This window comes from Bombus pascuorum, chromosome 12, assembly GCF_905332965.1.
Source record: "Bombus pascuorum chromosome 12, iyBomPasc1.1, whole genome shotgun sequence".
NCBI lineage: Eukaryota > Metazoa > Arthropoda > Insecta > Hymenoptera > Apidae > Bombus > Bombus pascuorum.
Window position 1 is genome coordinate 5,606,727 of NC_083499.1, and position 15,879 is coordinate 5,622,605.

Consider the following 15,879-nt stretch of genomic DNA (forward strand, 5'->3'; position numbering starts at 1 on the left):
CCTGTGTTTCGCAGAATATAGTTTGCTGCCCACGTGTGCTTCTGATTTGCGAAAACAACACTGAAGAAACACAAGCATTACGCGCCACCCACATACATCTGTTGCAGCATCACCGGGCATGATGTCACTGTTTGATATCCTCGTTTAATAGTGCACTTCGCTTGAAATGGGTCACGATAAATTAAACCACGATACCAAGCACAATAAACCGAAGATAGTGCGGAAACTTTTTAAACGTGGCTTCTAAGTAAAACAACAAACAATATACTTTCAACTTTTCGACAGACAAATCCGGCCGAATTTATGCTACCAGGAAAATCAACGTGACCTACTCCAAGACAAAACTCCTCTCTGGTAACCAAAGTCACGTACCAGGAAAGTATTTTAAATACGAGTAAAGAGATTGGAAAAAGAAAGAATCAGTTCACGATCATTGGCAAACAGCCAGAATTAACACACTTTGTCGGCGGGGTACTTTTCGCTAAACGCAAAATGACTTGTAAATAACAAAGATTAAATACGTCACTGTGTAATCCCTACGGTGCATTAGATTTATGTGTCTATTGGTAAAGGTCAGAGTATTTTTAACATTTGTAAATATAACGTTGGCGAAGGAAAGAAAGTTTGAGAAGTATCGCTTTTATTGCATTTCGTGGAAATTATATCTGACCAAAGTAAGGAATAGATGATGCACATCTCGAGGTAAATGAATATTATCCACGTGGTGGAAAGTATTTTTCACCGCGTACGATTTAATCGCGAATCGCAAAAATGAAGAAATTGGTCGTCGGCAAAGAAACAAAGGCAAACCCCAGCACAAATGACACGACTATCTCGCAAGCAAAATAAGTAAAATACTGACAACATTAATGGTAAAAGGTATAGCAAAAGGACAAACGTACTGGCTAACTATTCGCAGATTTAAACTCGACGTGGAAAATGAACTGAGACAATTGTAAAACCAATATGAGAAATATTGGTTGCAATGGATCGCATACAGAAACTGGAGTCACTTTAATCACTTTAGTCACAAGTACTGAGAGCAGTCGTTCTGTCTCGTGTTATCTGAGAAACTCGCACTGACGCAACATGTAAAAATTCCAACGGTCCAAGAGGAAACAAATAGATATGGAAAGAAAGCACGAAGAAAAACTCTTAACATTTTTTAACCAATTAGCGGCGGAATCGTACACACTCCCCACTGCAAGAATGCTGAAAAAGGAACATCCTACCGATTTGTCAGCCTAAAAAGAAAAAAGCAAAATCCATTCTAAGGGGGTGTCCTGAATTAGAAAGTTCTAAAACAGTGTCTTTTTGTGATTTTTTTTAGAAGGGAAGGAAAGAAACGAAGTTATTGAATTTTGAGGTATGGTTTTATATATATTTAACGAACACAAAAAAAAATTTGTTTAAAGCAAAAAAGAAATTATAACAGGTTTCTAAGCCTATTTCATGGGTTGTAGTTTTCAATCGGTTTTCTTCTCGATGAACTAAAAAAAGGCAGAAAATAGTGTGAAATTAAAAATTTTGGCGGCTTTAAAGAAAAAATAAACTTTAAGGTGCTATAACAATTATCTAAATAAACTTTTTGACGAACCTTTTTAGTTCATCCAGAAGAAAAATATATAATAATTTAATCCTTCTTTGGTTTTTTGTTTCGGTCAAGAATTGCGAAGTGGATCTTTCATGCAGCCCATGAAATAGGCTTAGAAATCTGATATAATTTCTTTTTACTTAAAAAATTTTTTTTGTATTCGTTAAAAATATATAAAACCATACCTCAAAATTCAATAACTTCCTTTCTTTCTTTCCTTTCTAAAAAAAATCACAAAATGACGCTGTTTTAGAACTTTCTAACTGAGGACACCCCCTTAACATTCCCTGGGTTACGTAAATCAACCTGGCGCTTAAAAATTTCCCTAATCTCGATTGGACAAATTGTAAAGTTCTAATAAACAAATTAAATAAAAATAGAACCTGACGATACAAAAGTTATTAACACTCGTATGCGTACGAAATTATCAATTTGAAACTCTACTTCTGTTGAATACTGCAACGTGATTATCTCGCATCTGGTGTTTCCCATAGACATAACACCGATTACAATTACCAACGTAATTAATAAGGACAGCAGCTGGTATCCCAACTATCGAAATCTTGAAATTTAAAGCAGATATAAATCGAGATTTCTCACCTCGTAGTAGTCTTCAGGGCCGCTGAAAGCTTCCTTGTGGACTTTAAGCTTGAGCACATGTCCAACTGGCACGACAACGTGAGGAACGTTGTGCACCTTGTCAAATTGATGCCTTTTTGCGTCATGGAAGTACTTCGGCTCGTACCAGCTGGTCCTGTGCTCGTCTAATCGACGATTGATAACCGCGGCTGCGGTGCTGGTCGTTTCTTCGCCGACGTCGTCGAACACCAGGTCGTCCTCCTGCAGGGTGAGGCCCAGCACCGCGGGCAGCAGAAGGAAACACGCGAGGACGTAAGGATTCTTCATCTTGCGGGGCAGATCTCCTCGATCGTTGCTATCATATCATGCTGAAGTACCTGCAATCACATAGAAGAGCATTGTTATTATAAATTAGAATTTTTTACAGCGAATTTTACAGCATAAAATAGCGTTCAAATGTCCAACACGACAAGATGAAGAGAGAGCGTGTGATGAGAAACAAGGATGATTTAAAATGACTAAGATTATCTAATAAACTTGGATAATCTTTCAACTTTTTTTTATATATATATATATATATAGAAGATATCGAATTGCTTTTCGATAATTAAGCGTTTACATTATTGCGTAATCACTGTTGACATTTTGCTTTTTATCTCACTGACTCGCGTAGACTAGCGAGTACACAGAAAGCTAACTGGAAACTGATAAAAAGGCGAAACCAACGGGAATAGCTGAGCTCGTTCAATGAACACCCCCACTATAATGAAGTAAAAATAGTTATGATAACAGCGGCTTCATATGATGTTTAGAATCACGTACGAACGATGTGACTGCACGTTGCACGTTCGATTGCTCATTAAATACTGTCACGCGTTGTTAGATCATAGAGAAACAGATTCGTGTTCATCACGCAACGTGCCTTATCGGAAACAATCAGTCATATATTCAGAAACAGTCATATATTCATCTAGCAAAAATTTATACCACCATACTACTAGAATTATTCATCTATTTATCTATTTTATTATACAGGCGAACTCGTTTTGGTAAAGGCTAGGCATTGAAAGAGGGTCAGAAATTATAAATCAAAGCGCGATCGAATGGAACAAAATTATTATAAAATCTGCTATAAGAAATATTTTCGCAGCTTTAATATTAACTTTTGTTGTATCATCAACATCTTAGAGAATGAAGATTTGGGCCAGTTTTGTGATATTTCCGCTAAAAAGTATTTTTAAAACATACAAACTGACCCCATTTACTCCATTAGAACTCTGAACCACTCAATTCAGATAGTCGAAAAACCCACCAAATCTATAAGTGATACAGTGATATAAGATTCAGCTTTGAAATTAGAGGAATTTGATGCTTCGATGTTGCGAAAGATTTGAAATTAATGCAGCTAAGGAAATTTCCAACGCCGATAAGAAGCACGAAACAATGCACGTTCGATCGATCGCCATTTCACGCGTTAATCGTCTGAGGATCGATGAAAATTAACCATCAACGATCGAAGCCTGTATTTCTCAGCTCGTAAGTCGCTGGCTTCTCTCTTTTTCATTGGTCCAGTTTCGTCGCTCGTTCCATGGGTATTTAACGAAAGGAACAATGGAACGTTTTCGTGAACGAGACCGAATGCATTCAGTAGCCGACCAATGATAGTCAATAAAGGCTTTCATTGCATTTTTATTTCCTCTTATTGCTCGGTCTGTCGAGGACCGTGCCATTAATTGGCCGAGCCGGACAATGAGGACCTCACAGTTAAGTCGACGCTGCTCCATGTTTTCAGCGGTAAATACACGCCGTCTGCCATCGCCGTGATCCTTTTTATTCCAACAAATTCTCAACAATTTCTACCACGTAGAAAATTTCTCACGAATGCTGCGTTGCGAACGATTGATCGGTCTGTTAACTCGATGGATGCAAACGAGGTATATTGGATTCGTTGATAAAGCGTCACTGGCTCTAACATAAATTGCAAATTAAATTGAACCAAGCTTTCGATGATAGTTTTATTAATTTACACTAATGTTTTCTAAATTTTTAATATTATTTAATATTAAAATTTAATATCACGATCCGTTGGTAGGCTTTTGCCAATGAAATTACATTGTGTAACATTTCTCCTGATAACGCAAGTTTTTTGGAACCATAAACTACGATGCAACTGACGCTAGCATGGGATACTATTAAAATTTAACTCTTCCGCTGCATTCTCCGGAATTGAAGATTTCGTGCAACTGGAAAAACTTACGATCAGAAGAAAGTCGCAGAATTATTTATAGAAGATGTAATGCTCTTAGCGAATGATTACTTGATGTTTTAGAGTCTATACGTATATCCTTTCTAACACGAGATTAATATTTTTAATGATTCACGATCGATACATAGTCCGTCATGATATGAACACGAAATGGAATTGAACAATATCTCGATGTATTTCGCAGCCAAATGTGATCCTCCTGATACCAAAGACACGTAGAACTGTGACACACGTTGCACTTTCCGCAACTGATACCCTGACCCGTTTGCGATGCACTTCTGACCCTCGTTACTTTATTGTAGTAAAGGCGATAGCTCGATTCATGCCGGTTTCCAACAATGAAGCATTGTGAAACAGCCATGACCCGGCCGCCTTCCGGATAAGCCGTATCATTGTCATTCAACGACTTAAAAAATAAATCATACGACATCGATAACCCACATCCCATTTAACGAGCGCATAAATCAAGTACCCTTAATTGCTAATCGTTATCGAACCAATTAGCTTCGACAAATTAGGTTCAAACGTTTACTCCGTCGTTATATTCGTATTTGAAGATCCGTTTTATTTTTGTCAATATAATAAGAGAAATAAATAGGGCTTAAGCGAAGATTTGCTCGTCCGTTAAATATTCTAAAAGATACTTGATATTTCTGCAGCTTATGTACATTGTATGCAATTTTTCCACTTTCTAAATAAATTACAAATCTTCTTGTCGTATCTCATCACTTAGTTGCCAACCCAATAGATCCTGACAGAATGATAATGTCGATATTTAAAACAGATGAGAAAACGCGACCAGAATCGATAGACCACCGATTTAGCGACTTCGCGTGATAAATAAAACATGGCACACCTGTGGCGAGCGTCTATGGGGAAATTGCGAGATTAATCGCGTACAAATCGTCCATTTCGTTTTCCAAATTCGGAAACAGCGTTCATTCGTATCAGCAGGTCGGAAACGCGCTAACGATCCATCGAAACAGACAAAAACGGTTGTATCGACTGGCATAAATTACACGTCTTTACCGGCGCGCGCTAGAATCCCGAATAGGGTTTCGCTTTTAAACGACCGTATAAATCGAGTTCGTCGCGTTAATCGAAAGGAGGGCGACGCGTTTTACTGGCTGCTTCTAGGAAACATCGAAGACGGCCAACAGTACCAGAAGACTGTGTCGTAGGTGGAGACAATCGAGTTTGCGTCCGGATTTACATACGTCGCCGAGAACTTTTGTAACGCTGTGGTCGTAGTGTATGCGGCAACCGTGCAGTCTATAAGCGACCAACGCGTATGCAGAGTAGCGTAACGCTACAGTGTCAGACTTTGGAGGAATCTGAAAGAAACGATGTCTTGGAAAACGTTCATCTTTCAGCTTGATATCTTTGACGGGTTTTTATTGTCCGTCAATGTTCGAGTTCGATGGCCGAAGTGGTCGAGTATTTGGAATTATATAATAGTACAAGAAGAGTATCTTTGAAATACTATAATATAATACAGGAAGAGAGTATGATCGCGCCAGATATTAGGTTGTCCGAAAAGTGTCTTTCTTTTACAGACATGTCGTTATACAAACGTGAAACCTAATCTGTCGAACGTTGTGATCTTTATTTTGATAGGACAGAATGGATCATATGTAATTCGATAAAATAATATAAAAGGGGAAATGTCGTGTATTATAAAACGAAAGAAACTTTTCGGACGACCTAATACTTCGATCTTCGAGGAAGAAATTTTATATAGAGAAGAGCGCGTGTGCAAACTGGTTGGACGATGGCTGTGAAGCTAGTTTTACCTACGTCGAGCTACGAACGACAGTTTGAAACACTCGAAGAACGTGAGAAGTTTCATATTGGGCTGACTTGTTCCACTGAAGCTTAGATTTATGAATCAGGATACACATTATATAAGAACTTTTAAATACAAGACACTGGGGTCATCAACATTATAAAATCCTGCGAAGAGTGGATGTATTGAAAAAATCCAGTTATTGTTTCACAAACTGGTATCCTTCGAATAATTAAACAACCACTGTAAATAAAATTAATTGAACGAAAAAGAACCCTTATACATTCTAATATATAGATTAGGTCGTCCGAAAAGTTTTTTTCGTTTTATAAGAAAATAATGGACGCACTTTTTCCGTTTTATATTATTTTATCGAATTACCTATGGTCCATTTTGTTCTATCAAGATAAAAATCACAATGTTAGACAGATTAGAAAAGACGCGTCTGTAAAAGAAAGACACTTCTCGGACAACCTAATATATATATATATATATATATATATATATATATAGGATTATTTATTCAGAAAAATTAGAAATTAGGATTGCCAATGATTTCTATCCAATATGATAAATTAATTGACAGATGGATCTATTTACATTGGATTAAACAGGAAACGATGGTTATTTAACGTGAACTAAATACGTAATGTGCTATAACTAAGACAATTAAATGGATAATTCACAACTCACAACTAATAGTTTACAACTCATAACAACTCAGCAACTCTCTCTCTCCATTCAACTCTCGACTCCTCGCAACTCGACTCTCAACTAACGACTCCTCACAACTCGACTCTTAGTTAACGACTGCCGATTAATTCGTCTTTGTCCCTTAAACATCTCTTTGTCTTTTCTCATACTCCCACCACGTACGTATTCCGTAACCGATCATGTGCACCTTTTTTCGCGCAAATATTCGACTGAAGGACCGACGACACATTGATGGGCCGTTTGACCCATTGAAGTTTCCCGACACTTTAAACCTGCCGGCACTTAGCATTTCTCGCAACTTTGTTTATGGTTCACCCGATATTTTCTAGACAATCTGTCCACGATACTATAATACATATCCGTTTGAGTCGCAAGTTTAGATTTTGCGTGGAAAAGTGCCAGTACATTTGACTGACGGTATTTTGTATTTCACTGTTATCTTCTCAATAATTTTTATTCAACAAAACTTGAAATATTTATAAACTAATAGTACGTATATATAATAATATAGATGTATTTCGTGAAAATAACAAACATGAAGAGCGCTATTGTGTTGCTTGTTTCTCTTCGCAATCGATTAAGACTATCGCGCTGTTCGCGATTTTTCGACCCTGTTTTTTCAAAGACCCCTGGGACTCAAACGGTTAAATAATTATATTTTTATCCAATATTAAAACTCTCTCTCTCGTACGCACATAAGCTGACTTTTTCCAAAAATACTGCAACAGTGTACCGACGTAAAAATAATCCCATAATTCCTATCTATAGTGGAGACACGGGCTTCGTTGTAATTATTAGTGAAATAAAAAGTGTGGCAGTGGTTAATCAAGGAAGGATATTACCAGACTAAAGGGAAATATTTATGAAGTCAATTCGTGGCACTCGAACGACAAAAGTGGAAGCGTAGCCAGTTGTATCCGAGGCGAGGAACGTTGCGCACAGGATTCGAGGTATTGTTAAAGAGCTGCTTATTTCAGAACGCGATTCACTTTGATTCACCGACGACAAGAACGTCGTGGAGTATGATGCCATTCAATGCGCCATTGTTCTGGCTCAAAGGTTACGCGGATTGATCGAACAACGCGGCTGGTTGCTGTGTAAAGCAAGCAAACCAATGGGAAATGAGTCGTACGAGACTCGCTAGAGGAAAACTGGCAAACGTGATTGGGGGTAATTCCGATAATTAACACGTATTGGAGAATTCTATCTTCTACTTCCAAACCAGAAATCTATATCCCTTCGTGCATTGTGTAAACATTCGCATAATCCTCTTTCGTTGGGAATTTAACGGAAGCAATTTGCAAATTTATATCCAATTCAATTACAGATATCTCGAGGTATCGTTGTGTAACTAGAGAGAAGAATATTCCACGAAATATCAACGATTTATACGTTACAGCGCGTGAATTAACTTCAACTCAATTTCATTCGGAGTTGAACACATTGCAGCGTGTGAAAGAAAAAAGATATGGGGAATGACGATCGTTCAAAATTTCTAGCGCTATGAGCCTCAAGTGGTTCCACAAATGACGATGCAAAATAAATGAAAATAAATCCAGTCTTATAACCTTCACGCTGCGAAGACAATCCTGCCCACAGGTGACTATAAATAATATTCCAATTCCAAACAAAGATTCAGTCAGATATCTGGACATGATTCTGGACAGAAGAAACGACACATTGTAGGTAAATCCAAACAACTTAAATCAAAATTTAAAAAATTCTACTGGCTCACTGGCAGATGTTCCAACTTAAGCGTAAAATAAAGCCATATTAAAACCTGTTTGGACCTATGGGATCCGACTATGGGGAATAGCAAATAATTCCAGCATAGAAGCTCCTCAACGATTCCAATAAAAAGCTCTAAAATCCTTAATAGATGTACCATGGTATGTTACCAACGAAACAATACATCGCGACCTTAAAGAAGAAACATCCAAATTCAGTAATAGATATAACGTAAGAGTTAACAACCACCAAAACTCATTAGTTACTCAATTACTTGATACGACAGATCAGATCCGCAGGCTAAAGGTGCCATTACCCTGTGGCACGCACGAGCATCCTCAAGTATTTATTTATTTTTATTTTTTTTTTTACTTGGAAGAATTTTACAATCAATTCTCACTGAGAATTATAAGCAAATTATTCTGGCGTGGCACTATAACGCGAATAATAAGCGATTATCGTATGTTAGACTCTAGCTGAATCTAATGTTTAAATCTAATTATTCAGTTATAGTGCCACGCCAGAATAATTTACTTATAATTCTCAATGAAAATTGATTGTGGAATTGTTCCAAATAAAAAAAGAAAATGTTAGAAACGGTTAGAAACTCGTAAATACTTGAGGATGCTGTTGCGTGCCACAGGATAGTATTATAATGAGGGATAACACTTGAGGGTACCATAAATTAGGCTCTTCGTGGTATTATACTACATCGTAGCCTAGGGGAATCGACAACTTCGTGACCGTAGTATCGGATACCGGATCATTGATATATGCAATTATAGGAAACTTATTATAACATTTATCGAACGGAACGAGTCGTTATTTAGCTTGTAGGGTCATTTCGTTATTGAAAATTCGTAAAAATATTAAAAATTCCCCGTGTTCTTTATCTTTCAAGTATTACACGCAAGGAAAATGACAAAACTTCGATTTTCCTGGATTTCACAATGATAAATAAAAGATATTATGTAAAGAGCGCATAGATATTTTATTTATAAGAGCCCTCGACCTTTCTCTGCAGTCTCGCGAACATGTCAACGTTTTAATATGCTCGAGCCACGATCTAAAGTCACTCACAGTTCCCCCGCAGTTTCGTAGCTAGTTGAATACCAGTTCGTTCCACCGTGAAGAGGAAAAAAAAAGAAAGAAAGGTCGCGGTACATAGTCAGAAAGGAATAGAGACCTCGTATCGTCGATCGGACTCGCATAGCTCGCGTGTCAAGCACCTCGCGTTGCCGTTTCGCAAACAAGAGCTTTATCGACGCGTGTTTGCGCCGCGCCAGGTGCAGCCGTGCCGGTGCACGCGTGCAAAATCGGCCAACAACAGTCAGACGTCCGACAGAGAGCGAGGGCGCCGAGCGGAAGTGCGCCAAGGCTGACTACAGTCGATGCCCTAGTCGCGATTCCTAGTCTTTTACGATACAAGCAACATGTGAGCATATGTGTAACTCTACGATAATCGACCATGTTCCTTTGCTTTTCTCTCCAGTCGAGTCGAAAACGAGAGACGATTTGCTAAAATGTTATTAAGGTTTGATCGGTTGTTAAATGTTTGAGTTGTTCGACGAAACGTGATATTTTGCGGGCAGATTGGAATAAGACTGATGATAGAAAGGGGAGAAGATCGAAAGGTTTCCAGATTGCAGGTTTCTTTTTGTTGGTTTTCTTAAGTGACTTTTTTATCCATGCGAAGCAAGTACAAATATATGCGTGAGTTTGCAAATGTAATTTTCTGAAATGTAATTCCTTCGTGCAATGGATGTGGAAAATGTTCAGTGATGATAGCGCTCGTTTAATTCCGAGAATGATTACAACTATTAGTTGGTGTTAAATTTTCTTTCTGGCTAAGCTCATTGGATATTAGAATCTGGCAATATCTGTAATCGCTTTGACTTTAGTTTTCGAATCTCCGCTAATATTTTAGTTTATTCTTTATTCATTTACCTGTGTACTTCTTAAATGAACTTTATTGCGCTCGATACCAAACTCTCACAACTCAGCCACTTTGTTCCTCTTCGATAGGCAATGCTCAAAGGGAAATGGAAGATTTTAACTTCAGTCTATCGACGGTTACAAAGAGACTAACGATTTACTCGACGGTCGTGTCACTTTAATACCTGCGGTAAACTTGAGTCAGCCTGTTTTTCGGTGTCCACAATGAGATTACGCAGGAGTGACTAACCTTCGCTAGACTAACAGTAAGTCTCAATGTGTAAGGAGATTTTTCAACCTTCGACACGTCAATGCTGTTGTTAACGTTTCACTTCGTTCGCGGTGGTTGAAAAGACGTTTGTCAAATAATAATTATTGAGATATGTATAATTTTGTGTGCTAAACTAGATTGACGGTGTAGTAGTGACACACGTATGAGAATCGTATTGTGCGTCTCGAAAAACAGATGAAGGTAACTGTTCCGTTGGCAGTGTGGTATGGAATACCTATTCCAGATAAAGAGTCAGTCAGATATCTGGGCATGATTCTGGACAGGAGATTGACATGGAAACAATATATCTTAGATAAAACCAAACGACTCAAAGCAAAATTTAAAAAATTCTACTGGCTCATCGGCCGGCGTTCCTACTTAAACACGCAAAGTAAAATTACACTATACAAAGCCATATTAAAACCTGTTTGCACTTACGGAATCCAACTATGGGGAACAACAAGTAATTCCAACATAGAAATTCTCCAACGATTCCAATTGAAAACCTTAAGATCCCTAATAGATGCACCTTGGTACGTCACCAACGAAACGATACATCACGACCTCAAGATACCCACAGTCAAAGAAGAAATATCCAAATTCAGCAATAGACATAGCACAAGAGTTAATAACCACCAAAACCCTCTAATTACTCAACTACTTGACACGTCGGAACAGATCCGCAGGCCAAAAAGACATTACACCTTAGACCTAAGCACTAGATTCAAATAGAATCAAACATACTATGAATACTTATCAATCATGTCATAGTACCACGTCAGATAAATTTACTGAAAATTCTCTAACGAGAATTGATTGTAAAATAAACGCAAATAAAAAAAAGTGTGGTATGGAAGACTCTATTTCTTCTTTTTTTTTTTTTTTTTTTGGAAAAATTTTACAGTAATTTCTCATTAAGAATTACAAGTAAATTATTCTGGCGTGGTACTATAATTTGGATAATAATTGTTTATGGTATGTTTGATTCTGGAGTATGGAAGATGGTGAGACAAAGAGAGTACTGAGACGCGTGCAAATGTATATCGACGAAGATCCTGGAAATCGTTTATTAAATAAATCTAAAACTATTTTAATATGAATTCCATGTAACCTTAGTGTTCCTTTACTTTTATTTTGGTAATTAAGTTGCACAATTCTCAACAAATGGAAATCAGCTGCACGCTCCAACATATCCTTCTTCTTATCAGAATGAAATTTTCGGTAGAAATATTGGCATGGTAACTAAGTGATAGTGGATTTTGTCAAAATCCGCTTAGTTGCCACGTTCTCGGATAAATTATGTGATGAAATCCTCGATGAAGGTAGTAAAATAATGAAACAGTGAATATATGGATGAAAATCTTTCGTTCTCGCCATTTTTTCCTCATTTCTTTCCTTCTTTTGTTCCGGATAAAGCGATAAATCGGTCCCCGTAGAAGGGCGGAATTTCAAACTCTGTCCATTCTTCGTGTGAAATATTAATGACAACCGTAACTCGATTCTTTCAAAGCCTTAACTCGGATATGGCTATCGCTCTTTCAAAAGGACAATTGCAAGATAACTTTATTACATTTCCGATTTTTCCAGCGCTCTTCGCGTTGTTCCATACCCACTGGATGTCCATTTTCTTTTACCATCGATTTATCAGCGGACATTTTATAGGAAGCAAGAAGTTACAAAATTAACTTACCATTCTATCGCGTTAAAAAATTAAATTCTTCGCGAACCGCTCGAAACAAAGAAAGCTAATTGTTCGTAAATATATGCAAAAATATGTATCGTTGATGAAAACTGGAATTACCGCTGTTCTATAAAGGAAGGAAAAATTTGTTAGAAAAATCTGTTTAATATTCTATTACCTGGAGAATCTATCGAAATGAAACACATTATCATCATTTTGTTACTATAACAAAATCAACAAAAGATTCGCTGTACGTACGGCTGAGAAGCGACGTCAAATTTCTGGCCATTTTACGAAAGTTAAGACAAAAGTGAAAGAGCAAGGCGTCGGTTCATAGTTAATCATTACGAGGACGCTTCTGCCGGCTGGAAAAGTTAGCAGCGTTTTTTACGCGGCGCATACGAATGGTTTTCCCTGCGTATGCAAATCACCTACGGCGTATTATGCCTGCATGCAAATGCCTCATTTGCATTGCAATTATCGAACGATATGTAGGGCACACCGTGATAATAAAGACACGAAGGGAGATCACTTGGGGGAAATTGCATTTCCGCCGCGAGCCGCCTCCAAATTGCGGCCGCGTGATCGTGCCCCGTCGAAATTCCAATTAAACGCGAAGGCATTTCTGGCGTCGCTTTTCGTCCGCCGTTTCAGACGCATATTCGAAACACACCCGAACATTGGTTTCGTAGAATGGAACATGATTAGCACGACCTGTATTAGCGTAATGACGACGAGAATGAAGACGGGCAAGAAAGTTTGCGAACGTCGAACAGAGAATGTAATTTCAGTAGAGAAAAATTGCTTGGCTTTTGAGAGAAGTAGGACGAATACCACCGAGAACGTTGCCAGGTTTAAATGGAAAACTCAGAGTCTTGAACAAACGTCGCGAGGAAACGCCAGTCTTCAAGTGGTCACTGGAGTTTGATTACGTTTGGATGGAGTTGCTCGTTGCACGAAGATTCTCGGAAGAACCGAGCAGCCACTTGCGCGTAGTGCGCTTGCACACTGGTAGCATCCCGAAAATAGTGACTCGTTTAAGAAATTTCTGGTTTGTTACATTTACAGTTACTCAGAAAGGCTGACGAACGTGATGTCTTCTTAATGAAATAAGGTCCAGCGCAATAACGTATATACGTAGTGATAAGCGTGAAGCAGCGATAAAAGAGGTTTTAGCGTATATTCTTGGTATAAAATGCGCTAACTATACAACGAAAATTTGCAACACGTTGCTTGGATAAAAGTAGCCTTTCTACGCCATGGAATGTACAAAGATTTTTATAGACGTCTGTAGATTCTTTATATCAGATGTTTGATTATGTACGGATAGAGATCTAATAAAAACACAAACACCTTACGCGAACATACATTTTCTGAGATAAGCATTGACCATAGCAATTCACGATACGAACTATCGACTAACTGCGCTAATTGACGACTGGACAAAATTGACGATGTTGCAAGTGCTATTTTTAAATTTGGCCTTTGCTATTATTTATATCATCTTACGGTAAATATACTGACAAGTAATTTGTCCTGGCAGGGTTTAAAATCGATTCTTATCGTCCACTTATGTATCAAAAATGGGAAATTGACAGAAGTCGAAATTGGCAAGAGTAGAGTAGTCTGGCTGTTAAATGAAATATACAAAAATGCATCTGTAGAAATAGTCGGACAGTAATGATCCCAAGCAACTGACACAAAATTAAGCATTTTTACTTTATCGTCAAGGTCCTTAATTGCTACAAAACATCTTTCAAGTTGAGAAGTTGGACCAAGAAGAAGGGACGACCAGCACCTATCACTAATTCCCCATAAATACCGCCGTCACAGAACATAATTCACTTGCTATCATCCCATCGAACATAAAAACATCTCAACTTATTAGTCGCTCTTCATTTTATATTCTTCGAGAAAAAGCTGTTGCAATAAAGAGTATACTTTATTGAGATATGTATAATTTTACGTGCTAGAGACTAGGTTAGCTGCGCAGTAGTGATACCTGTATGTGAATATCAGTATATGGAAAAACGTGTGTTGCGGCGTCTCGAAAACAAAGGAATGCAAACTGTTCGGTTAACAGTCTGGTATGGAAGAAGGCGAGACAAAGAAAGTGCCGAGACGCGTGCAAATGTGTATCGATGAATATCTTTGAAATCGTTTATCCAATAAATATACAACTATTCTAATATAAATTCTAAGTGTAAATTTAGTGTTCCTACACCATTATTTCGGCTATTAAGGTCCAAAATTCTCAACATATTTAAGTTGTAAAATCAGTTCAATCACCCTTATTATTTTAATCGAAATAGGGGATCGCCTGATCATCGTATCGTAACGAGAATTTACTGTGAACGCGTTTGCCGGTCGAGCATCGAGTTATAGTAAATTCCTGCAGCAATGAGAACCGCTGAGAAGCAGCAAAACGAAAGAGAAGATAAAACTACACAACGCCGTGTCCATTTCTATGAAAATCTGGCTACACGCGGTCCAGCCGACTGGCAAATATTTGTCGAAAAATTTATGAAAATCTTGGCCGGGTCACGCAGACAGCGGGGCCGAACGCACACGTTTTCCTCCCAATCGTGTTACACGCGAGATAGTATCGATTGGAGGCGGTGTGTCGGCATACGGGACCGATTAAAAGAGGCAAAAAGCGATTGCCGGACGGCGCGACGCGACGCGTCGCGACGCACTCCGCGCGACCCGTACGCTCTCCGATCGAATCGATATTAAACGCGCGTTCTCTCTTCCTGCTCTGCGTTATTAACCATTTCGCCTTTCCTTAGCGATAACCGTAGCCACTGGTTGTCGAACATTTTTTTCGTGACTGTGATTAACGCTGAAACTCTAAATAATGACTGCGATTAACGACCAAAATTCGAGAATCTTGATACTTATATACAGAATGATCTGCATGAAATATCATGCGGGCAATTTGGAAGAAGAGTGGCGCTTTAATCTTTGATTTAAGATTTGTCCGTAATCGCAAAGAACTTGACGTTTGTATATGCAGAACGATTTCCCTGAATTATGATGTGGAGAATTTAGAAGAAGAACGACGAGATCTCTTTGATTTAAGAAAACCGGAGTAAAATTAAATTTCGAAAGGAAAATCCGGATAATTTTTAGCCACAGTCAGAACCATAATGATGCATGACTGCGCCGCTGTTTCGTAAATAAATGTATTCTTTGCGAAGGATAAAAATAAAATACCGACGGATCGATCGGTTGTCCGATAATTTGAACTATTGTGTTGAAAACTAACTGATTGCGGATTTTGTCAATAGGTGGTATATATATATAGCAACAGTTACGCGTTTTC

At 38.1% G+C, this 15,879-nt stretch overlaps 1 protein-coding gene across 5 annotated transcripts in view; it reads right to left on the minus strand.

Moving 5' to 3' along the window:
* LOC132912766 (dystroglycan 1-like) overlaps nucleotides 1-15,879 on the minus strand; it is a 115,686-nt gene that overhangs the window by 16,386 nt on the left and 83,421 nt on the right. For 4 of the 5 annotated variants that reach the window (XM_060970474.1, XM_060970473.1, XM_060970479.1 and 1 more), the window contains one exon: nucleotides 2,195-2,550. In XM_060970474.1, the coding sequence (XP_060826457.1) occupies nucleotides 2,195-2,500 (306 nt within the window). In that variant the 5' untranslated portion in view covers nucleotides 2,501-2,550. Of the gene's footprint in view, nucleotides 1-2,194; nucleotides 2,551-2,792; nucleotides 2,812-15,879 lie in introns of those variants that run through there. The other variant, XM_060970478.1, reaches the window with a different exon arrangement.